Source organism: Daphnia magna, linkage group LG3 (assembly GCF_020631705.1).
Source record: "Daphnia magna isolate NIES linkage group LG3, ASM2063170v1.1, whole genome shotgun sequence".
NCBI lineage: Eukaryota > Metazoa > Arthropoda > Branchiopoda > Diplostraca > Daphniidae > Daphnia > Daphnia magna.
Genome location: NC_059184.1, coordinates 611,388 through 635,074, shown reverse-complemented (window position 1 = coordinate 635,074; position 23,687 = coordinate 611,388). Strand labels below are relative to the sequence as shown.

At 38.8% G+C, this 23,687-nt stretch overlaps 3 protein-coding genes across 9 annotated transcripts; 1 reads left to right on the top strand and 2 right to left on the bottom strand.

Annotated features, from left to right (window-relative positions):
* Positions 1 to 7,984: 7,984 nt before the first annotated feature.
* Positions 7,985 to 11,813, bottom strand: LOC116919193 (mitochondrial glutamate carrier 1). 4 transcript variants are annotated; one of them, XM_032925117.2, is made up of 8 exons: positions 11,661 to 11,813; positions 10,176 to 10,276; positions 9,979 to 10,110; positions 9,857 to 9,912; positions 9,685 to 9,778; positions 9,438 to 9,613; positions 9,145 to 9,377; positions 7,985 to 9,065 (listed from the first exon to the last, which is right to left on the bottom strand). In XM_032925117.2, exons 2-8 carry the CDS (start codon positions 10,202 to 10,204, stop codon positions 8,691 to 8,693), a joined length of 1,095 nt encoding a protein of 364 aa, XP_032781008.2. In that variant the 5' UTR covers positions 10,205 to 10,276; positions 11,661 to 11,813; the 3' UTR covers positions 7,985 to 8,690. The 4 variants fall into 4 exon arrangements, with proteins under 4 accessions (XP_032781008.2, XP_032781009.2, XP_045027007.1 ...); XM_032925118.2 differs by lacking the exon at positions 11,661 to 11,813 and adding an exon at positions 11,140 to 11,163; XM_045171072.1 differs by lacking the exon at positions 11,661 to 11,813 and adding an exon at positions 10,562 to 10,716.
* Positions 11,814 to 15,182: 3,369 nt separating this feature from the next.
* Positions 15,183 to 17,435, bottom strand: LOC116919194 (diuretic hormone class 2). Of its 4 annotated transcripts, XM_045171070.1 has the most exons (5): positions 17,282 to 17,435; positions 17,080 to 17,190; positions 16,587 to 16,613; positions 16,114 to 16,209; positions 15,183 to 16,006 (listed from the first exon to the last, which is right to left on the bottom strand). In XM_045171070.1, exons 2-5 carry the CDS (start codon positions 17,160 to 17,162, stop codon positions 15,841 to 15,843), a joined length of 372 nt encoding a protein of 123 aa, XP_045027005.1. In that variant the 5' UTR covers positions 17,163 to 17,190; positions 17,282 to 17,435; the 3' UTR covers positions 15,183 to 15,840. The 4 variants fall into 4 exon arrangements, with proteins under 4 accessions (XP_045027005.1, XP_032781012.2, XP_032781011.2 ...); XM_032925121.2 differs by lacking the exon at positions 16,587 to 16,613 and having other exon boundaries at positions 17,282 to 17,434; XM_032925120.2 differs by having other exon boundaries at positions 17,080 to 17,351.
* Positions 17,436 to 19,700: 2,265 nt separating this feature from the next.
* Positions 19,701 to 22,464, top strand: LOC116919209. The gene is given in 9 exon segments (XM_045171058.1): positions 19,701 to 19,857; positions 20,078 to 20,229; positions 20,299 to 20,359; positions 20,426 to 20,709; positions 20,784 to 20,997; positions 21,280 to 21,445; positions 21,527 to 21,585; positions 21,587 to 21,823; positions 21,938 to 22,464. Coding segments are annotated over 8 exon segments (1,440 nt in total). The 5' UTR covers positions 19,701 to 19,857; positions 20,078 to 20,125; the 3' UTR covers positions 22,253 to 22,464.
* The last annotated feature ends 1,223 nt before the right edge of the window (positions 22,465 to 23,687 follow it).

Sequence of the window (23,687 nt, the reverse complement as noted above, 5' to 3'; positions counted from 1 at the left end):
GAGTAAGAAAAAGAATGAAACGCCATTTCACCTGTCAATATACGAAGGCGACAAGAAAAAGAAAAAGAGTAGGGCAAAAAAAATAAAATAAAAAAGAGGAGGCGTTGATGGGGCTAGAGGCGACAAGCCGCTCAGCAGCGCTAACCATCGCATCAAATAAGCGGCGAAAAATTCTATCCCCTTCCTCATCCTGCGGATGAAGGAGGTTGGATAGTCACCACTACCATTACACAGGTCTCATAGTCAAAAGAGAGCCCACAGCTTGAAGCTCAATTGGCTTCAATAGGATTTCTCTTCTCCCTTTTTTTTTTTTATATTTTTTTAATTCTCTTTCTTTCTCTCTGTGTGTGAGTGTGTGTGTACCTACACCTCTTTTTCACTGGCAATGTGTGTAGGATGCCGTGTAATGGAAGCAACCAACGGGGGCGGAGTGGAGCGATGGACAGAATAAGGTAGGAGGCGGAATGAAACACATTTCTATTTTATTTTCTTCAACATACAAATTTCCAGTCGAGTCATACTTGACTTTCTCATCGCGCCGAGCCCTTTTATCATCAGCTGCGCCCAGTTGGAGAGACTAAGTCGAGTTCTCCGACAGATAGATAGAGAGGCAGTAGAATGGGAAAGAGAGATGGATATACACATCCAGCGGGGTTCTCTTTTGTTCATCCATCTATACATGTACTACACAAGAATGGAGAGAAGGAGAGAGTGTGGTTCTTCTATATTCCATCCAAACGGCAGCAAGCACCAATTTTCTGCTGCATTATTGCATTCCCTCCTCTCACTCCTCGCATCTAAAACAGGATTTATTTCATAGTGGACACATCATTTTTTTTTGTACTTTTCCCTCCTTTTTCTTTTTTGTTGTGATTTTTCTCGACCCTCGAACACAATTCATGACTTCTTTTGATGGGTTGACTATCACAGCAACTGGTGGGTGCATTATTATTACAAGTCTAAAGAAACATTTTTGTACGGGGGGTTGGAACCTTTAGCTGCTTTGCCTGAGAACTCAGCGCAGTATAATCGAGTTTACATATTCCCAAAGTATTTTTTAAAAGGACGAATATTTTTGGTTTGTTTCACGAATAATTAACTTGTCCCACCAGTATACCTTTGGCTATAGACGCGTTTGCTACGTTGAAACGAGTGCCAGTAGCAAAAAAATTACGTAAAGACGTGGTAGGATTGGGGTTGCTAATTTTTTTTAGCGGACTTTAAGCTGACTTTTGATTGATGTTGCCACATCAACAGTTGGAAATCTCTCTTTGTGCTGCACAAAAGCTAAGTAATTTAAGAAGGACGGGTCTCTTGTTTATTCCTCATCTCCCTCGCCCTCGTTTTTTTGTTTTTTTAATATTATCTTTTCTTTTCTCTCAGCGAAGGAACAGAAGAAACAAAAGCCGAAAAAATAAATAAAAATACAGCCGACGATATGTGGCCTGATGTTGGACATGTTTACGACTTTTGTCTTGATATATTTCATTAGGAGCGCGGCGCGTTCGTTGATGATGCTCCGGTAATGAAGACATTATCACACATGTGGCGCGCGGTCGTCTTCGGCGAGCGCCCAACACACACACATTTACACATCTACATATACAGTGAAGGTAATCATCTCCTTGATGCTGTTGCGAGAGTTCATCATCATCTCACATCACCGTGGCTAGCTGCCGCCGCGCCCACAGGCGATTTTATTTATCAAAAAGAAAAGGAAAAAATAAGTAAGAGACGTATCTAAAAAGAAAATGAATAAAGTGTGAAAGATCGAGGGACACAGAACGTCGGTCATAGACACACATGCGTAGATAAGAGGATCTTAGGCATTTATTCCCAACTCGTATAGTGTACACACCGGGAGATGAGTTACACTGTTATTATTAGTATAGTAGTATAGTGGTAGTTATAAGAGTAGACATCGGTGGCCAAAGCAAACTCATTAAGAATAATGCGGGCAGCGGGAGGAGCGTGTGTATTGCGCGGACGCCCCTCTTCTATCCTATGCAAGTCCTCCTCCTCCACCGCCGACTTTTTACTACACCGCGCGGCCGACTAATCTTCCAACTATGTGTCCCACCTGGTGTTTTATTTACTTAATTTTTCTTGTCTTCTTCTACTAATTTTTTTTGTTGTGTTGTTCAAACCGAAATTTCTTACTTTTCCTCCATTTCTCGTTTCTTGAAGAAAAGAATGTCTAGATTAGCATCGTTTTTACGAGCCCCTCTACACCGTCACGTCTTATTATTTTTGTGAGCTAATTCTTCACTTGATTGGAATATCTGCAGACCAAGGCCTATAACAGTGGACCTCTCTAATGATCCATAATCTTGGGTTTATTTACATTAAAACTGAAGTCATTCCACCTGCCCTAAAATCTAAAGCGCTGAGAAAATTCGTCCGTTTACCTTTGGGCATCTTCCCTATATTCTTATGTTTTTTTAAATATTTTATACGACGACGTTGGAATGGTTAACGTCAATACAAGGCGTTAGAGCCTGCACCTATAGTAATACCCAGCTTATATTCGTAGAGACGCACATAAACCATCAGGGGAGTTGAGAAGCCAACAAGAACGCACCTGTATTGCGTTATAATTCGGAGCTAAACTGTCAAATACCCACACACTTGTGTGGGCATTTGATAATCGTTCGTCTGTTCTGTCCCCTCACGGCCATTAACTCTTCTTTTATTCTTTACCTTTTTGCTGTTTTTATGACGAGTCGAAAACGATAACTGGACGGTGACTGTAGTTGCTGCTGGGCATTGGCGTACAGCATCGTTTTATTCGTCAAATGCGAGTGTAAAAGAGAGGTGAAAAGACAGAGAATGATATCACAGAAAACGACGTGATCTCTCTCTTCTTTTTTTGTCCTGACTCGACCGGCTGTAAACTCTTCAACTCGCTGGCGTTCGTCCTATATTTTACACGCATAGACGTGTGTATGTGGAACTAATGCTTTATTTGTTTGTAGCATCTGTGTCTATTTCTTCTTCCGCGCCATAAAACTCAGAAGCAAAAGAAGGGAAGAACGTGGACTAGACGGCCTTAACTTGCCCCGTGGTTTCACACTTTGTCCACAAAAAAAAAGGCATTAAAATGAAACTCGACTTTTAAAGAAAACAAAAATTGTTTTCATTCCTTTCTTTTCAAAATCCAGAAATCTAAAAAATCTCAATAGAATAGCCTCTTATAGTTCTGACGTCGTTGTTTTAGTATGTACCCAGTTACGATCCCCTATATAGTCTACACTCGAGCTTTGGTCGCCTGCGGATTTCAAGATTAGGAAAAAAACAACGAAAATGATTCCGCAAATCCTTTCGACACATCGATCGCAAATGGTTTTCTTTAAGTCGTTATCGTTGAACAAAAATCTCGGATTTTTTTACACCTGCTCTTCTCTTGTTTTGATATTTGTCGACTGAGTGCAGCTAAATCTTGCGCAGATGATTTTTTTCCGTTTGCTTTCTAGTATACGTCAGGCCTATCTCAACTTCATTGAATTCTATTTGTTCGTGATTTGTGTAGAGTGTTTCCTCATTTGCTTCTCGCTATTAAAAGGTGAATTCTTTAGCTTGTTTGTCCATAGCACGCGACGAGACTACTTGAGCCTTTTCAATAGGTACGAATGGGCGTAGTCTCGGTAAAGTTGATTATTACTGGCATATGCTCGGCCAGCTTTTGTGTTCGACTCGCTCTCGCTTTTGAGTTTTCTTGCTGAATTTCCTTTTCTTTTCTAAATTAAAAAAAAAAAGGAAATAGTAATAAGCTAATAGACCTTTCAACAGCTCGACAATAGCACAGGGCAAACGTCCAGTCGTACTAAGTTGAAACCAGACAAAACACTTGTACGCATGGGTATGTATAATGTTTCTCGAAAAACGTCATTGTTGGATGATAAGAGGTAATTACAAGTAGTCGACGAACACAAGTTGCCAGCAGCCGAACAAGAATATTTTGAATGCTGTTGGCAATTCTGGGAAATAGCCTTTTCTTTACCTCGGCACGAGATTCGATCACCTATTCAAAATGGTATTTCTTTTTTCGTCGACGTATTTTATTTTATTTGTGTCTCTATTTTCTTGTTAACTATATAACTTCAACAATCCCGAAAAGCTATCTAGCGGTCATGGCCTATTCTTCCAAAAGGTTTGGCTGCGGCCTGCCTCTTTTGGGCGCCTTTTTACTTTACACGAAACAAATAAACGCGGATAAATAATGTTTTTTCGCCTCCATGTTTTTATACTACCATTATCGTTTATTTTTATAATTATTGTTATAGTATTATCATCGTCGTCACTTTACTTCTTTTTAAAATTTGTCTATTGTTGTTGACTTTTGACATCTAGCGACACTTCCAACAAGCATAATTTTATCGCCATCTGACCGACTGGACGACGCACTGTGAATTTCATCAGCAAGCCTATGAAAATCTGGAAAGGGTGTTGGAGCACTTCCTTTTTGCAGGGTGGGACGTGGGACGGTAAGAGTCTAATTAACTTCAAATTTAAACGTGCATTACCATAAATGCACTTTGTTTGGGTAACTACAATAAAAAAAGTATTTGCGCTAGGACAACTACGCTTGCGTTTTTTTCAATACTGACATAATTATGATTTCGATTCGTAATTCAACCAAAATCACGATAGTCTACGCAAGTTCTTTTTAACGTGAGGCTTATGGTTTTTTGAATAAACGTATAATTAATATAAATGTAAAATAGATTCAAATTTAAACTAGCACCACAAAAATGCACTTTGTTTTCATATGGGACTTTTTGAGTAATTACAATTAAAGAGGTATTTGCGCTAGAACTACCACGCTTGCGTTTTATTCAAAAACGACATAATTAATGGGAAAACTAATGTTCCAGCCGGAATCAGCGTTAAATTTTGAGTATAACGTGTGTGTTTTTATTGAATTCTAAGAGATGTCGATTTTTGAAGATTTTGACGAAAATAGGAAGGCTATACCCTTCCCACTTTTTCATTTTTTTCAAAATTTTACATTTAGAAAAAATTACATGATTTCGATTCGTAATTTAACCACAATCACGAAACGCAAGTTCTTTTTAACGTTAGGCTTATAGTTTGTGTAATAAAGCTATAAAACTGAGCGGAGTGCTGGCGCGCCAGCAACGCGTTGTTCTCATTTATTTCAAAACCAGCTGCCTTGATGAGACAACTAATATTTATACCGCATTCAGCATTAAATTTTGATCATAACGTGCTATTTTTGCGAATACTAAAAGGATGATTTTTGAAAACAAACTTTGAGACATAGAAATTAAGCCCGACAAAATAAGCCCAACTTTTCCCGTTTTCTTCAAAAATACTATTAATATATAGAAAACTATGCAAAATTAGATTCAAATTTAAACGAGCACCACAAAAATGCACTTTGATTTCATGTGGGACTTTTTACTTTTTGAGTAATTACAATTAAATGAGGTATTTGCGCTAGAACTACTACGCTTGCGTTTTATTCAAAAACGACATAATTAACGGGAAAACTAATGTTCCAGCCGGAATCAGCGTTAAATTTTGATTATAACGTGTGTGTTTTTATTGAATTCTAAGAGATGTCGATTTTTGAAGATTTTGACGAAAATAGGAAGGCTATACCCTTCCCACTTTTTCATTTTTTTCAAAATTTTACATTTAGAAAAAAATACATGATTTCGATTCGTAATTTAACCACAATCACGATACGCAAGTTCTTTTTAACGTGAGGCTTATAGTTTTTGTAATAAAGCTATAAAACTGAGCGGAGTGCTGGCGCGCCAGCAACGCGTTGCTCTCATTTATTTCAAAACCAGCTGCCTTGATGAGACAACTAATATTTATACCGCATTCAGCATTAAATTTTGATCATAACGTGCTATTTTTGCGAATACTAAAAGGATGATTTTTGAAAACAAACTTTGAGACATAGAAATTAAGCCCGACAAAATAAGCCCAACTTTTCCCGTTTTCTTCAAAAATACTATTAAATATAGAAAACTATGCAAAATTAGATTCAAATTTAAACGAGCACCACAAAAATGCACTTTGATTTCATGTGGGACTTTTACTTTTTGAGTAATTACAATTAAAGAGGTATTTGCGCTAGAACTACTACGCTTGCGTTTTATTCAAAAACGACATAATTAACGGGAAAACTAATGTTCCAGCCGGAATCAGCGTTAAATTTTGATTATAACGTGTGTGTTTTTATTGAATTCTAAGAGATGTCGATTTTTGAAGATTTTGACGAAAATAGGAAGGCTATACCCTTCCCACTTTTTCATTTTTTTCAAAATTTTACATTTAGAAAAAATTACATGATTTCGATTCGTAATTTAACCACAATCACGAAACGCAAGTTCTTTTTAACGTTAGGCTTATAGTTTGTGTAATAAAGCTATAAAACTGAGCGGAGTGCTGGCGCGCCAGCAACGCGTTGTTCTCATTTATTTCAAAACCAGCTGCCTTGATGAGACAACTAATATTTATACCGCATTCAGCATTAAATTTTGATCATAACGTGCTATTTTTGCGAATACTAAAAGGATGATTTTTGAAAACAAACTTTGAGACATAGAAATTAAGCCCGACAAAATAAGCCCAACTTTTCCCGTTTTCTTCAAAAATACTATTAAATATAGAAAACTATGCAAAATTAGATTCAAATTTAAACGAGCACCACAAAAATGCACTTTGATTTCATGTGGGACTTTTACTTTTTGAGTAATTACAATTAAAGAGGTATTTGCGCTAGAACTACTACGCTTGCGTTTTATTCAAAAACGACATAATTAACGGGAAAACTAATGTTCCAGCCGGAATCAGCGTTAAATTTTGAGTATAACGTGTGTGTTTTTATTGAATTCTAAGAGATGTCGATTTTTGAAGATTTTGACGAAAATAGGAAGGCTATACCCTTCCCACTTTTTCATTTTTTTCAAAATTTTACATTTAGAAAAAAATAAATGATTTCGATTCGTAATTTAACCACAATCACGATACGCAAGTTCTTTTTAACGTGAGGCTTATAGTTTTTGTAATAAAGCTATAAAATTGAGCGGAGTGCTGGCGCGCCAGCAACGCGTTGCTCTCATTTATTTCAAAACCAGCTGCCTTGATGAGACAACTAATATTTATACCGCATTCAGCATTAAATTTTGATCATAACGTGCAATTTTAGCGAATAATAAAAGGATGATTTTTTAAAACAAACTTTGAGACATAGAAATTAAACTTAACAAAATAAGCCCAACTTTTCCCGTTTTCTTCAGAAATACTATTAAATATAGAAAACTATGCAAAATTAGATTCAAATTTAAACGAGCACCACAAAAATGCACTTTGATTTCATGTGGGACTTTTACTTTTTGAGTAATTACAATTAAAGAGGTATTTCCGCTAGAACTACTACGCTTGCGTTTTATTCAAAAACGACATAATTAACGGGAAAACTAATGTTCCAGCCGGAATCAGCGTTAAATTTAAACAATTAAAATGAAGAAAAAGAACAAGGTTAACATTTTTTTTTTTAATGACTGGACTGTGTCATGCATTCCGAGGCTAATTCATTGAACTAAATTTTGGTAGAAAATCTAAATTTACCTACCAACAAACCTTTTTTGGTAAAGAGCTATACCAATATCCAGGAATCGTGCCAAAGTTTAAAGACTGAGAAACGTAATATTCGTGCCGGAATTCCGACACAGACTTCGTAGTCTGTGCTGTCGATACCCCCGAAATCGACAAGCTATCAATTGTCAAGCAATTCGCCATCTATCGTAAAAAATCTCCGGCAAAAAGTTCAGTTGAGCGAATTTGATTTGACAGGGTATTCAGTACTAGAGCAAACAGTTTTGCTAGAATACCTATCGGGAAATATATAAAAAAATAATAGGGAGAAAGGATGACGACGATGAAGAACGAAATACGTCGAAGGAAGACTAAAAAACGATACTAAAGCCGAATTAAAACAACAAAATATTTGGCCGACAACCCAACTTGTAAGCAAGCGTTATGCTCACTTCCAATAGTCAGTTCCTTGTGGGAAACATTTTATTTGATATAAGGTAAATAAAAGCAAAGAGCTGAAGTTGATTCAAGAAACAATTTTTGGGGTAAAGGTATATCACCGGCTTGTATAACAAGCCAGAAAGGGAAATCTCTAGCGACAGAGCTTTTTCTGTTCAAGTGTAAGAACGTGGAAACAGGCAATCAATATGTGAATGTGATAACAATATTGAGAGACAAGGAAAAGGAGGCGGCAGGAAGATGATGTTAAGGAAGTGCCATGTCAAGGCGATGGCAAAAATACCAACGATTAAATGCTATCAAAATCAAAAAATGATAAAATGAACATCATTATTACTTTGATAACGCGTCGGGAAAAATCCGGCGCCAAGAAAAACAATTATCTGCCAAAACTGCACTCAATTGTCTAGGGCATTTAATATTTTGTTATTCTCTGAAAGAGATTCGCTTATAAATCTAAGGAAATGCTAAACTTCGTTACCTTTTTTTGCGCCCAAAACAACCTCATTCTCTTCTTTTCAAAAAAAAAAAAAAAAAAAAAGGGGGAAAAGAAGAAAAATTAACATTGATTTCGGCCCAGTTTTCATTTCACTTCATAAAAGAAGAAAGAAAACTAAAATGGGGCCTGGAAATGAATTCATCGGAGTGTTGCGCTTTTATTTCGGAGTGTTGACGCCAAGTAGGTATTCACCGACGCCGAGATAGTATACAGTCTGTGCGATACCGAAAAGCGGTGCGATGACGAGGACACGGCAACCACCGCCTTTGAAGAAGGCGCGGAATCCTTCTTCACGAAAGATTCGAACTACAGCATCACCCATGCCGTGATAGCGAGGCACTTCCGCACCAGGCACAGCGCCACTGGGCTGGTGCAGGCTACGAGCGACACCTCCTCCTTTAGCCTCACCGCTTGCGTTGAGGAATGCTAACTGATGTGTATCCCGAGATTGAGTATGAGGTTTCATTAGGACGGAAGACGGGCCTGGAGTTCCTTTACCTCCGCCTGGAATTTCCTTGGATTGACCCTGAGCCTGTACCCGATTAAATCCATTATTTACTCTTCTAATTTTTGTTTTGTTTTCTTGTTTGTGAACTAAATAACGTTGATACCTGAAGGCGCGTTTTAACGACATCAATGGGGTTGACGGCTACGGCGGCAAAACCTCCAGCCGCGCAACCTGATATGAACGACCAATAGAAAGGAGCCTCACAAGTGACCAAGTCAGTTCCTTGTTGATGAGACCCAAGAGATTTCAAATGGGCGAACAGCGGGAAGTAAATGATAGAGAAGCTGACGTCTCGCATGATGGTAGACAAGCAACCGCGGTACAAACCCCGAAGACCTAGCGCACAAAGATTGACAGATTAGATACGTTTTAAACTTTTTCATACATTCAGATTACCTTGGGAGGAGATCAGTTCTAAGGCGAGACGAAGAGCCGATGCACGGGGCCCGCTAGTAGATTGCTGGGCGCTCAATTGCATTTTGATCTTGAGTAGTTCCATCGGAGTCGTTATCACAGTCTGGCATAGACCAGCAGTTCCGCCTGCAATCATTTCCCGTGGCAAGGTTAACTTCCTGGTGAAAGAAAACAAGACAAAAACGTGCGTATTATCCAGCTCTTGATAATGCATAGAGTTCAAATATACCCTTGCTTGTCCAGCAGTATGTAACGAAAAGCGTCATTAGCAGTAAGTTTGATGGCCTTTTCAGGCGTAACTAGCAGAATATTAACGGCGGAACCTAACAAATTAATAAAGGGTCTACAAATAAAATCTGTTCACCCAATCAACTAATGCAACAAGAACAAAGATACAATACCTCTATACATGCCCAAATATCCACTGGCTTTATAAGACTTTTTAAAGCAATCTAACCTGAAAAAATTGATTGAAATATGAATAGTTTGAAATTTTATTGTTAAAAATTATAAAAGTAGTTACATATTTTTATATTGTTTTTCACCGGTAGATGAATTCTGGTTTTGGAGTCTGGTTTTGACTAGGTCAATGGGGTACACAATGGAAACACCTACAATGCCAGCAATTCCACCATTGAGTATTTTGCTAAACAAGCTGTAAAAAGGAATGCAGTAAATTAATTGTTTAAATGAGATTAAAAATTGACGGAAGAGTCTTACGGAAACTGAGACTTCTTGTCAAGAGCCATTTGTGCTATTGCTTGTGTTTTCTTGATCCTTGTTTAAACAATAAGGTGGCAATTGCAATGATGATGAAGTATCTGCAGAAAGAAGATAGGTTATATTCACTTGGCAACAAGGAAATTAAGACTAAATGTAAAAAGCCCTAGGGCCTAAACTGTAAAGATCAAATCAGATAAAAATCTCTAGATTGACAAGTGAACAAATACGTCTGACTCGGTTCCACTATCCGAAACAAGCAAGATCGTATTCGCTATCTCGAGAGATAACTGAAAAATCAAAGGCGATTTTATTACAGACAAATACCTATAAATCTGACTAAACAGGAAACTAAGGAACGAGGACAGCGAAGGAATAGATTATACCAGGTGAAAGGAATTTTTTGAAGCACAGGCTCAAGACGTTCTGGTTGTTTAGGTCAACAAAATTCGTTTCGTCTGTTTTAGCTACAAATCGATTTGTAAGAATTCTCAAAGTATCGATCCAAATGTTCCTCTTTTTTTTTCCTCCTTCAAAAATAGGCAACACGTAGACCCAAGGACCTTGTACGAAATGTTTAGCCAGTTTCATAACAACCTATTTACTTTTCGGTTGTATGCCAAATAGCTGAACGAAGGATATATTTTTAAAAGTGAAAGGCTCTATGCTAAAAATGCTGACGCACCTAAACGTTTTTGGATCCAGCGATCGTCTTCTCTTATGTTGTATATTTATTTGGGCGGGAATTTCCTAGCAACTAGTCTCGCAACAGACGAATTGGAGACGTTTCCTTGTTTATTCAATTGTGTTTATGGCTTTAAGCCCACTGGACACGATAATGGACAAGAATGCCAAAAACTAGTAAATAAATCTGCAACTGACTATAGAGCTGAAATTAAAAAAAACGGTTTGCTGATTGACTAGGGACAGCATGAATATATATCTCTCTAAAAAGATAAAGTACTTGTCAGGTAACATGAGCCGAACCCTGATAGATGGTCGGTGTTGGTCGTTAAGGAATCCAGGATGATGTGAACGCTTCTAAAATCTCGATAAAGCAAGAACATTAGATTAATATTGAGTATTACGGTGGGAAATTTGGCATCACGACATGATGTGGTATATTTCGGGAATCGACCCGTGGCGTCTTACGGGCTTCAAAATTTGTAATGCGTAAAATCGTTTGTGAAGTCCAACGGTTTCATTTGGCTTCTCGTACGGGACGTAAGCACGCATAAACAACAAAGACTAATTAGACCAATCATTTTCGGCTAAACATTCTTGAAAGCATGCAAAAACAAAAGGTATAAGGCAAAGTACTTGACAAAAAAACAAAGGATAAACGTAACAAGATTTTTAGTAGACAGGTATTGGCAAATCCGTGCGATGTCGTACTGGAAATCACAGATACTTGGCCTAACGTGTTCAGACTTAAAACTGTAGCTCATGCCTTTGGTTTGATATATGTTAAAGTGGTACACTTACGGTATGGTTGGCTAAAAGGGAAAATCAGTCTCGGAACAAATGCCAAGCCAACGATCACTCGAGTTTCACAATTTAAAATGTTAGTTGGCCAGCTTTTTGAAATAACCATAGGCAGGTCCACCTTTAAGCATGTTTTTTTTAACACTTCAGACGTCGGGACATGTGTGCTCTCTAGCGTTTACATTATCAACCTTTTCTGATCTTGGCAACTAAAAAAAACTGTTATCAAAGATCTTCAATGTTCGCTGACTATGACAATGACAACTATCGGTTGACGAAGATAAATAGGTCTTACATTACCAGTATTAAATACAAACGATATTTCCACAAGCAATTTCTCATAATCAAGGAATACGTTTGGATTAGTGTACAACGTTATTGCCGAGACAATTAACAATAAGGGGATTACAAAAGATCAATCTTGCTCAAAAGCTCTATAAATTTTAGACTTCACATTCACACACAACTAAAATAATTTCCCAGTGAGCACTCACTGTCGAATAGAACTAAACTTACGTAACACAAAATTATTTGCCATTTCCAAGAATCGATTTATACAACAACTATTCTTTTTGTCGCAACATATGTTTTGCTTTTTGCAAATGGATGATCCCCAGTAAATCCGACTAACATAATATAGGACATTTACGTTTTAAATAAGCATATTAAACAGCTTATAAAGTGGTTGTGCCGTCGGAAAACCACTAGAGCGAACAAAACAGATAGTCTCCATTTCGTTGGCTGGCTTTTCGATCTATTTTTGGACGGCCATTTTATTTTGCAAATGAACGTTATTGAAACTAGTCTTCTTCTTCTCAAAAACAAACGTCGTTTTAGAGCTCTTAAGTTCCGTATGTCACCCGTATCATTCAGAACGACAGCAAGAATATCGAACTGCCTCATTAGGCAAAATTGAAAATTTTGATCGCCGAACTATTACTGATCCACGTTTGATGCTTCATCACGTCCGGTGCTAACGCCATCAACAATTTAGCGCCACATTAAAAACGAAATGTCTATTGTGTGAGACGAAAAACTCTGCGTGAAAATTCGTAAAAATATTCATCGTTTAGAAAGTCATCCAATTTTAGAACGAGAGCAGTTCTAATTCAAAAGGGCAATAATTTTTTTCATTCAATGGATCCCCCCAAATTAGGAATGTGAATTCTTGTTTCGAGCAAGACTTTAATGTAAAGCGGTAAAATTCTTAAATTGACATATTAAAAAATGTAATTTGGTGAATAGCGAAGGAATGACTGTAGCCTACGGAAAAGTTTATGCTTCCATCAGCTTCAGTATGATTTTATAAAATTTCAAAATTTGTTCGGTTCAGTTATTGGTTGTCAGGTGAAATCCATTTGACAACACGCAAACATGTCTATACTTACCAAGCGCATTAAATATTTTTAAAACTTCACTGACCTCAGCCTGAGTATACGTTCCAGTTGCGTTGGTTTACACAAGGCTTCACGCAAATCTTCTTCCGTTATTCAGAAGCTTTCAAGTTGCATTCAATTTTTCGGCAGTCGCAATCCTAGGATTTTATTGTAAAGATAGACTATATAGGAAGCCTAGACTAAGGCTATAGAAAAAGACCCAGTAACCATATACATGTATTTTTTTTTGTGAGAAAAAAGAGCAGGGACGAGTTGAGCCGGTCTTTTGGAAATCAATGTTCATCCAGCCTACTGCAAGACATGTATTTAAATTTTTGCGGGTTTTTATTTATGCACGTGAATCCATGCAATATTTAAAAAAAAAAAGTAAACCAGACAGCAAACTATAGACCGCCAAGGCGATTCGTACTTGCAATCATTCCATCGGCTTTGTATTCAAATTTAAAAGCAAAAAAAAAAAAAAAAGATTTCCATCACAATGAAATTGAATGGACCAGTGATGCGTCATCCGGTTTAAGCTATTCAATCAGATTGCGCTAAGAAGAAGGAAAAAAGCTGTGACGCCTTCGCCTTACACGCAGTAACACAGTTCGCTGATGTCGTATGTCACCACTCGCATCTATCACGGTCTTTGCTTTTCCACTGGACCGAAAAGACGACGCTAACGGAAGGCTTTATGGGGAAAAGAAAAAGGGAAAATAGAAAAAAATGTAGTAAAGGGGGAATACAGCAGAGTCCAACGCTTACACAATGGGTCACCAATCCATTTGGCTTCGATATCAATTCATTAATGGATTCTAGGACAGTCACTGGCGGCCGACAATTCAATCCAACTTTTCTACCCGTTCACGAAATAAACGAGATTATAACATTAAAGATAATACACATACACAAGGAGTTGATGAAAGAACATCGCTGGACTATATAGCAAGGTCCGATACTTATACGAATGGGTTGACGGGTGCCGAACGCACACGATGTCAGCATGTACGCACTGATGTAAAGGATATTGTTTGATGCAGAGTATACGATGAAGTAAAGCGAGACAGTAAAGCGAACTGCTCAACACTGCGTATGTTGTATTAAAGAGGCTTGCAAGCTAGTGGTTGTGACAGATTGTCTGATGATATTACGCTTCAAATTATAGTCCTTATTATAAAACTGACTTTGGACAACTTTGCTACCCGTTGCTTTCATAAGGTCAGATGCTCTGCTAAATATTTTTCAAAATGGCTAATTTGTGCCCACATACGTCAGATTTTGATACACCGAATAGAATTATTGCTTTATCAACGCCATTCAAGCATATTGGACTGTTCTGTTTTATCGATTCATAATATGTCTAAAATTAATTTAAGAGGATTGTCTATGTGCTCACACCAATGCGCAGCCTTTAGGATACATCCATTCTACTGCTCCGGCTCCGAACCGCTTTCATTTCAGGTGGCTATAACTAATTAGCGCATATTGTATGTATTTCCAGTAACAAATAATGCCAACATTGTGGTTACGCCATAAATTGCACAAATGCTTCGCTCCTATTGTCTGTATATTCGCCAAGATAAACATAGAAGCCCAGCAATCAAAGCCTTATTCTTCGATAGAAACATTTTGTCTGAAAATCTATATTGGTTGTCACGCTATTAATCGAGAATAGCTGACAGCAAGTCTATTGTACGTAGTACGTACTTCATAAACAACAGGCTATAATACTACACGCGCACTCAATGCGAAACATATGAAAAGAGAAATAGACAAATAAAAATAAAAACGAAGAGGGAAAAGAAAGGAGACTGATAGTGTCCGCAAAGTTCTGTCGCCTCACCACTAGACAAGTGCGTGTGGATATGATCGGCCGGAACAACCGACAAGACAAATACAACAATCAAATTGCAGCTGCGGCAGACCGAAGATGTTCTTTCTCGTACTATTGTGAGGAATATAGTGATAACTATCGTCACAGCATGGGAGTCTATTGTTGCTTTTGATATGTACGTCTACGTCCGCCAGTTATTCGACGTAACCATCTAGTATCCTTGGAATATGCTTATATGCTGCTTTCAGCCTCTATTACATTTCTTTGATGTGAATTTGATTTATCAATTCGAAGGGAAAAACAAATGCGTGTGGGAGGAGAACGTGTATTGTCATCTAGTGTGGCGATGATCCACCCAACCAACGGGGTATACATTGAAAATATGGAAGGGAAAAAAACAAATTTCTTTCTTTTTCTTGGAAGATATAATAACATGAATCACGCCACAAGTGCTCACTTTGCGCAAGGGACAACGGATGGATGAACTGAAACCACTAACGAGAAATGGAGTCCGTGTTTCTAACGTATGCTGCGTTTGCGTGTCTTGAAAACTATAAGAAAAGCTAGTGGGAATTGTAAAAAGAAAAGTTTTCAATTGCTACACAATAAATTTGTTTTCCTTTATTTTCGTGAGGAGGGCGCAATCCAAAGCAATAATATAAACACATCGCAAAATTAGTCTGCGTTATAATCTCTTTTTGTTGTTGTTGTTGAATTTAAATCGTAAATTGCATTTCAACATGAACAATGAAAACAGAAAGAAATAAAAAAAAAATGCGAGATCATTCCACATTTAGCCAGTGATATCAACCGTGGTAATATGTTGTATTTATATATAAAGCCTATAAGTACTGCTTGTATATGAAAGAAGCCGATTGAGAATGACTAATAACACAGGACATGGCATGCATTTCTTATGTTTGGGGAGGAACTGATGAGACGGTCCACTGTTTTCTCTTTTTTCTTTCTAGTTGATTGCGCCAGTCTTGACGATCACGGGAGACTCCGTCGTGTCACGACGCTTGCGGCCGGGACCGATAGCGTAATTAGCCGCTGCTAAGCCCATTAGGTGCTTAGCCGCCTGAGAGCCGGAATAGCCACGACCGAGTCCGAAATCTACTCCTCTTTTTTGGCTAAACAGCCACAGATGGAAAAGTGGTTAGCAAAGAAACAGTTTGAATTCAGATTTTCATTAATCACGTATGCTCTAGGCGCTTCTTTGCCCGAAGGCTTTGCTTACTGTTCGTAATCGGAATTGCGCAACAAGCTGCGCTCCAGTCGAGTAATCACTTCCATCACGCTGTCCGGATCGTCCAAGTCCACTAACATTGGTCTCCTGATTTTCACAATAAAGAAAAATACGCAATCAGAAATTAATTGAGAAGAACCTTTGGCATTATTCAATAGGGGATCCCTTAGCCGATTAAAAATAATTATTGAAAACGGAGTAATTATGACTAGTTGTCTTAATTTGTGACACTTGTGACTCCAAAAAAAGGGTCCCACACTCCCAGAAGCCTCTGGTGCATCTTAAACTTAAAATAAAAAAAAGCCTTACGTTTTCTAGGGCATTGAGGACATTTTAGGATTGATTTAGGGAATCCTTTAATTTTGCCTGATCTTAATCTAGATGTGATCGACTCAATCATATAACAAAGACAGGAAACGTATATAGGAAACTGATTTGAAAAAAAGAGCTCGATGAAATCTTACCAGAACTTTGTCCACTTAAAGCTTTGCCTGAAAATAGGTACAGGTAATTTGAAGAGGTCAAACACGCAATCGAGATGATTTTTCCAAATTACAGGGCACCGTTTAATAAAGGATCACAAGATATCAGGTATCAGTGCTACCCTAACGATGGTATATTCTACGCTACGCACGGTTAGACACGTACACAAAGTGTTGTTCTCGGAAATACATCATTAGAAGCAAAAAGATGTGTTTGCTATATTTGTTACGGTTAGATTGTCTACGGAACAATTATAAGGTAAAGGGATTTTTTACAGCAGACCCAACTTTCATATCGGGATCATGTTTCCTATATCTAGCCATTATATAGGATCACACCGAAAGCAAGTGCATTTTGCTACACAAGAATTTAAAAAAAAAAAAAAACTACAATTAGCGTCTACACACATAGAAAGGAAATAACGAATTTTATAGCGAACCAATTGAGATGATTTAAAATTGAATTTTTAAATACCTGGGTGGTGCTGCGTTTCCAGGAGCGATGAAAGCCATACAGGCCACCAATAGGAAGAATAGCGTCATCATAATGCGAGACATGTTTTTCTTGTTGTTGAGTATTTTAGTACTAAATTTTCAATATTATTCAAGAAGACACTGAATCAAAATTCCCTTTGAAAAATAAGGTAAAAAAAAAAAACACTTGTCGTTTGCCGTACGTGATGGTAGAGAACGGAAGATCAGGAGGGGTTGCCCTTGTTGACTTCGTCCGGACCTGCTATGCCCTTCGGTATCTCAAGTCCGGCCTTTTATAACCGGTGTCCGGAGAGAAGACGTCCGCATCCGGGGCAAGAACGGGGCAGCAGTTGCCCGCCTACGCTGACGTCAGAGCATCAGACGTCGGAGAGCTGCGTGAAAACGGTTGTCACGCATTGTAGTGCGCAAAAGAGACGCGTTTTCAGTTGGGTCAGACGTGAAGCAGTTGAAACACGGAGTACTTGGGGAGGAGACAAACTTGTCGACAACTGGCTAAATATGTTAATTTCCTATCCTAAGCAAAGTTTGTTCTCCGGACTACTTTCCGGAACGAAACGACCTATTGCGAATGAATGCATCCTGTTTCATCAAACTTGCTGAAACTCGTGACATCTTCGTCATCACTGATTTGATTCTTGCCCCCATCTAAAGAGTTTAACGATCGTCGAAAGAGTAAAAATAAAACGGTTTGATCTTATCGACCGCCTTTGTATAAGAGTCTTGTAATCCAAAGCTATAGATTTTGTTCACAGAAGAATGGATAATTCCTAAACTAAAATATACCTGTTCTCGTGATGATGGTATATAATTAACTTTACGAGTTGATGATCGCAGCGATAGTCTAAATTTATTCCTATTAAGATGAAATGGAGCCAATCTGATGACGACAAACAATACTGGACTTTGTAGAACATGAATTACGATTTGGATAAAGGAAAGTTCATATTTCTTGCTCCCTCTAAAAGTTTTCTATTGTGTTTTATGATGCTGTTCTGAAAGTTCTCTACAGTTCAAAGTTGTTCAGTTTGACGGTATTACACATTCAGGTATATAAGGGTGAGGTTTATTTTGAGGTTCAAACATCACTTGCCCTTTGTGTGGAAGTAATGATAACATATAAAAGTGAAACCGAATAGAAGATCATAATTGAGGGATCATTTCGAACGAGTGACCTTTAATACTCCGGCGCGGGCTAAATTGGCAAATATTCACATGCATATACTGCAAATATTATAATCCTGTAGAGGTTGTAGCACGTTTTCGAAGGTATGTTTGTGTCAGGTATAAAAGTAAACTATGCATTAAAAATCCACGAGTATTCATGTTCATCACCGAAAGTAGATGCGCGTTCTGTTCTAGTTCCCAAGGAAGGGTTTGGCCAAGTACAAATGTAAATCTATATATGTGCAAAGTTTTTACCTGTTCTAATGTACGTGCTATATGTATATATCAGCAAGTAATGTTATTGATGACTAGGCTATATCTTCCTTATCTTTGCTCTTCGCATTCAAAAACATCTTCGACGCTAGGACGTATAAGCTCGGCAGACGAATTGGATTATCAAATCGACGCGTGGGCAATGTTGGCCCTGTGCCAAAACTGTGAGACCACAACTTCATGCAACATATTTCCGATTTTCTGTTAAATCTGATCAGAGCGACCCACACTCACACACAAACAAATCAAATAGGAAAAAGAAAAACTGGTGTTCTTTTCTTTTGATTGAGGTCCTTTGAAGAGGGGATCTAGACCTTCTTTTTGATAGGCTAGAGCTTATACGTTGTCATTCACAGTTGGTGCCTCAGCATGCTCTACAGTCTAATCTTGCGACGTAACGGATCGAATATACTCGCGGACATTGATGTCCTCGTCTACCTATTGGGAAGCAACGTGAAAGCGAGTATACCTACCTGAAATTTTATGAAGCAATCTTGTGGTGCCTGCTGGGCTTGGGGAGTTCTTACACCCACACTTATATCCGATTCTACGCTAGGGTTGAAACCGATCACCAGTTGAATAAATTGAGAAAATTGCGTGTTGTTTCTCTGTTTGAATTAAGTACTAGAATCGCCTCTGGGCTTTATTTTACTGCTTGTCATTGGGCCATTTCTGGTTTCGACTTTTGGGATTGATGTACAGACAGCTTAATCAAGTAACAGGTCTAGCTGTCATGACCATGACGCTGTCTGCAACAGAAAAGGGGGTGACGTACTCAATTCAATTTGTTTTCGCTACTATGTTTCATTTAAAACGAAATGAGCGCTTTCTTTCGCCAGAAGGGACTGGGTACAGACCTTAGTTGAATCTGCATATGGATGAATATCTGTAAAACTAACTGTCATTTTATCTAAAATCTCTGAAGTATAATTGCCTTTGGAGGAATGTGTACTTTCTCTTTCATAGGGAAAAGCAGAAAAGCTATCTGTTATGCAAATGAAACCTCGTGACGTTCATATCAACAGCGCCAAGGATTTTTCAGTATTTTTTTATTAAGTCAAAGATTTTAGGCCAACTTTCTAGTTACAAAATCACTAAATGAACGGTTAGTAGATGAAACCTGTCAGAATGCACAGTCGTATGTGAATTTGTCAATTTTTACCATTTGCCAAGGGTGTGTAGTTGTTCCACAGATGAGATGCCGAGATCTGGCAACATCTGTACGCCATTGAAGACGAAGCTGACCCTCCTCTTTCCTGTCAAAACTCTTGTGTACGCTCGGATTTACTAACCACATCGGATTCAATGTATTAAAAGAAAGGTATCATACGATCATTCAATTTAGTTCAGTTTGTTGGCGTTCCGATGCGGTTTGCACGGTCCTTGCCCGATTTGTGGGCGGTGCTTTTTAACTGTCAGAGTCATTAAAGCGCCTCGCGAGAAAACAGTTTCAAGCGGTGGGAACCGATTCCAAAGGTTGAAACGTAACGGGTTTTTTTTTCTTGCACTCGTGTCCCTGGTGCCTTTTTGGTTATGCTCAGTCTTAGGATGCCGCGACTGCTACATAGACTGTTGAGATTTACCGTGGAATGAGTGGTTGGGCAGTTAAAATGCAACGCAGAGCTGCCCATCTGGGAAGTGCTGTGGCATCGTGTGCACATGCTCCAGCCCCCTACCCTTGCCGTATGGAAAAGTGAGTGATCATTTAAGTGGTGGTGCATTCTTGATGTGTCTCGTTCAATCATAATTTTTTTCCATACAGAGTCAAATTCGGAGTTCCTTTTGATCAAATATGTAAACCAGACATTCCCGGGCCCTTGTTGGTAATGTTTACAACAAGTACATCATAGAAAAATCTGTACTGATGATTTATTCCATTAATGTCCTAGGTCCTTATATTGAAGCTGAATAAAGAGGGACCAAACAAACGGGACGTATTTCGGGCGCCCGGACACCAAGCCAACATGAAAAAGTTGATTCATTTCCTTCAAACTGGAAGACTGGTGAACATCGCTAATTTTAGCGTTCACACCATTTCTTCTGTTGTCAAAAAATTTCTACGTAAGCTGCCTGACGGTGTGTTTGGTGTCGAGGCCGAAAAGCAGCTATTCGATGTACTACTGTCCTCTGGTGAATCTCCAGATTTGAAATCTAAACAGGAACAAGTTCGAAGGTAGATGGAAGTTCAATTATTGGCTATAATGCGTCCGAGACGGAATTGAATTGTTTTCCGAAATCTTTCAATAGGATCATTGGTGAATTGCCCAGATGCACGCAGCAGCTATTAGTATTACTTTTTGGCACCTTTCGAGCGGTTTCCCTATCTTCGTCATCTACCAGCGTCGTTCCCAGCAGTGGGATGAGCTCCGAAGCTTTGGGCGTATCAGTTGCACCGTCTTTTTTCCACACGTGTGTAGGGGCTGGCAGACAGGCCACAATGGATGATGTCATTCGCTTCAAGGTACTGTAGGTCAAAATTGTCAAAACCTGTTCTCATTCCAACATCGTTTCGGCTATCACATTTTTGCTTATGAAAGTTCACATTTCATTTCTAATTACCCCAACGCTCCCCTTAACTTGTGGCCATAGGAGGACGTTGAGGTAATTTTCATTCGCTTTTTCATATCTGGTTTCACTTCGTTGCGCGGATTTCCTGTCTGTGGTGGTCTTTTCTTCTTTCGCTCGACTGGGCACGATTGCCGCGGATATAATTTCATTACTAAATTCAAGACGTCTACTCCAGGCTGCTACGAAGATTATGAAGTTCCTCATCGATCACTTCGGTACGTGTAATCTTTTCGGAACGGAGAACTACCGCTACTACTCACGAATCACCGGTCGATGTCTTAAAATTGACGACGCCTGGATTATGGACTTTGGTCGGCCGCCCAACGCCTTGCCGCTGCCTGGTATTTGCTAGATCTGCCCTTAGTCACATTGGCCAGCATGTTATTTTTTTGGTTTTGCTTATTCCTCGATTGTTCAAATAGGTCCCATATCACTAGAAGCAGAAATGACTTGGCTTCAGTATGCCGCCCTTACGTGGCAAGCCTGCCTTTAGCATAGGTATTCCCTCCATAAACGATCAGCTGTCAGCAAAGGGAAAGTGAAATTCAAATACTTTCCCTTTTTGCGTTCGATATTCAGGTGGAGGTCATACTTCAGAGGACCATGGCAGTACGAGTGAATCCTTAAACATTTATCCGGAAGCTTGTGGTGGCGAAAACAGTGACATGCTCGAATCGGCAAGACTCAGCGTTAGTTTGGAAGGCGACGAGAATTTCCGGGTTTGTTATTTTGTTCATTTTCTTTCGTTTTTTTTTCTTGTTGTGCATACTTCTTTAAGTATTGGTCCCGTTCACGTTTTACGGGCAACATTGTTAAACCATTTTTGTAAATAGATGGGCGCCAATTGCGTAGCAGATGTGAGTTGTCCCGAATCGCCCGTCAGTAGCATCGGCAGTTCCAGCAGTGGAAGCCGGAGTAGTAGCAACAGCCAATGCCGGCACATGGTCGTCAGGTCTTCGCGACCGTTGGAAGAGCGGAGGAGTTCTCGCTCCAATATCAACGACGCTGCAAAATCGCTCACCCTTCTACCTCAGGTCCGTCGGCACAACAGCTTGATAATTCCTGGTTCTGGTTCCTCCCCTTTGATTGAAGACGAAGAACTACTCCTAACTGCTAGTTTTTTAACTTGCTCATCTATTGAGCCATAATTTTTCGCTTACTGTTTTTTTTCTTTATCACTCAAACGTCTCGTTCGTTCGCACCCCACCGTAGTTGATAGCATTTACATGTTTTTTTTTTTGTTTTTTTTTAAATCAAATTGTGTCGTCCTAGTTCGTAGTTCTCTTTTTAATCAAGCAGTTTGTAATAAAAAAGGGACACCCGTTGGATTTTTTCGCTTTTGGTGATCCTGACCATTTAATTCGTGTTTACGTCCAATTTCTATCTGTCCTCGTCCACAACTAACCCAATGCGGAATTCGTTTATTAATTAAGTTAATTTTTTATTTATTTTTTTTTGCAACGTTTTTTTACACTGTTGAATCCCGGCAGGTGCACGAGAGACAGACGGCACGCATGCGCACCCGTTCTGAGTGGTTTCTGTCCGGCTCTGTGCCACCTCACTACGTGAACCACGAGATCAGCGACGAGGTACTTCTCGAAGACGGTCATAGTTAACCCCCTCGTGTGCTCCATCAGCTACGGAAACAAAACAAAAAAAAAAAAAAAAAGAAATCCTACCAAAGAGCGGTCCGGATCGACAATCGGCCGCAACCAGCACTCTACTACACACAGTTTACACGTAACAAAAGAAAAAAAAAATTGAACAAAAAAAAAAAAAAATTCAAACACGGAATGATCCCGCCAACGCAAATTCTTCAACTCGTATTCTTATTCATTCAGTATTTTCTCATACTTTGAACAAAAACAGATTTTTTGTCGTCGAATGTTTGATTTTGAACACAACAAATCCAGGGTGATATTTATCCTGCGAATACGTGGCTTTTTGATATGCGAGTGCGACTGATGGAACTGATCATGACTGACACTCATTGAAAACGTGCGTCGACCATTTTTACGTCTTGTTCGTCCTGTGAAGCTCGTGATCTTTAACTGCGCTCTTTGAAATCTATTTCTCATTTTGTTCTCGATGACCATTTCGCTTTTTCTTTTCTTCTTTTTAAATGACAGCAACAACAAATGTTCATTCCTCTGACACACCCATCTTTCGCGCCCCCTTCCATCCTTTCCGTATTATATAATTGTATTAACTTCGAAACTGCCACAACAGTGTTTCAAATAAGAAACTGCCCACTCGATGTGTCTGCCCCCTGGCCAGCATATTTTTCTTTTGCATTTATTGTCGTTGAGAAGTTTGTTTGCAATCGGACCCCTCGCCTCCCAACTGAGTGCAAGAGAGGACAACAAAAATGTGTTTCACTTGTGTTTTATTTTGTTAGATCAAAATTGTTTGACTACTCTCTTGTTCTTGTCCTTTCATTCTTGGATTTCTCGATTGCTTTCTTTTCTAAAAACTTGTATGCTGACAAGTGAGTTGACCTTTGTCTTCACTTCTCTACAAAAGAACAAAACACAAATTTGTTTGTCTTCTCTTTTACAGCGTTGCCGACAAGAGATATAATAA

Coding starts and splice junctions, on each gene's coding strand:
- LOC116919193 (XM_032925117.2), bottom strand. CDS start 10,204: ATGGCTCTTGACAAGAAGTCTCAGTTTCC. Junction 10,111..10,175: donor GACAAGAAGTCTCAGTTTCC/GTAAGACTCTTC, acceptor TCCTTTTTACAG/CTTGTTTAGCAAAATACTCA. Junction 9,614..9,684: donor ATACTGCTGGACAAGCAAGG/GTATATTTGAAC, acceptor TTCTTTCACCAG/GAAGTTAACCTTGCCACGGG.
- LOC116919194 (XM_045171070.1), bottom strand. CDS start 17,162: ATGTCTCGCATTATGATGACGCTATTCTTCCTATTGGTGGCCTGTATG. Junction 16,210..16,586: donor TTTAAGTGGACAAAGTTCTG/GTAAGATTTCAT, acceptor TGTGAAAATCAG/GAGACCAATGTTAGTGGACT. Junction 16,007..16,113: donor CGCAATTCCGATTACGAACA/GTAAGCAAAGCC, acceptor GTGGCTGTTTAG/CCAAAAAAGAGGAGTAGATT.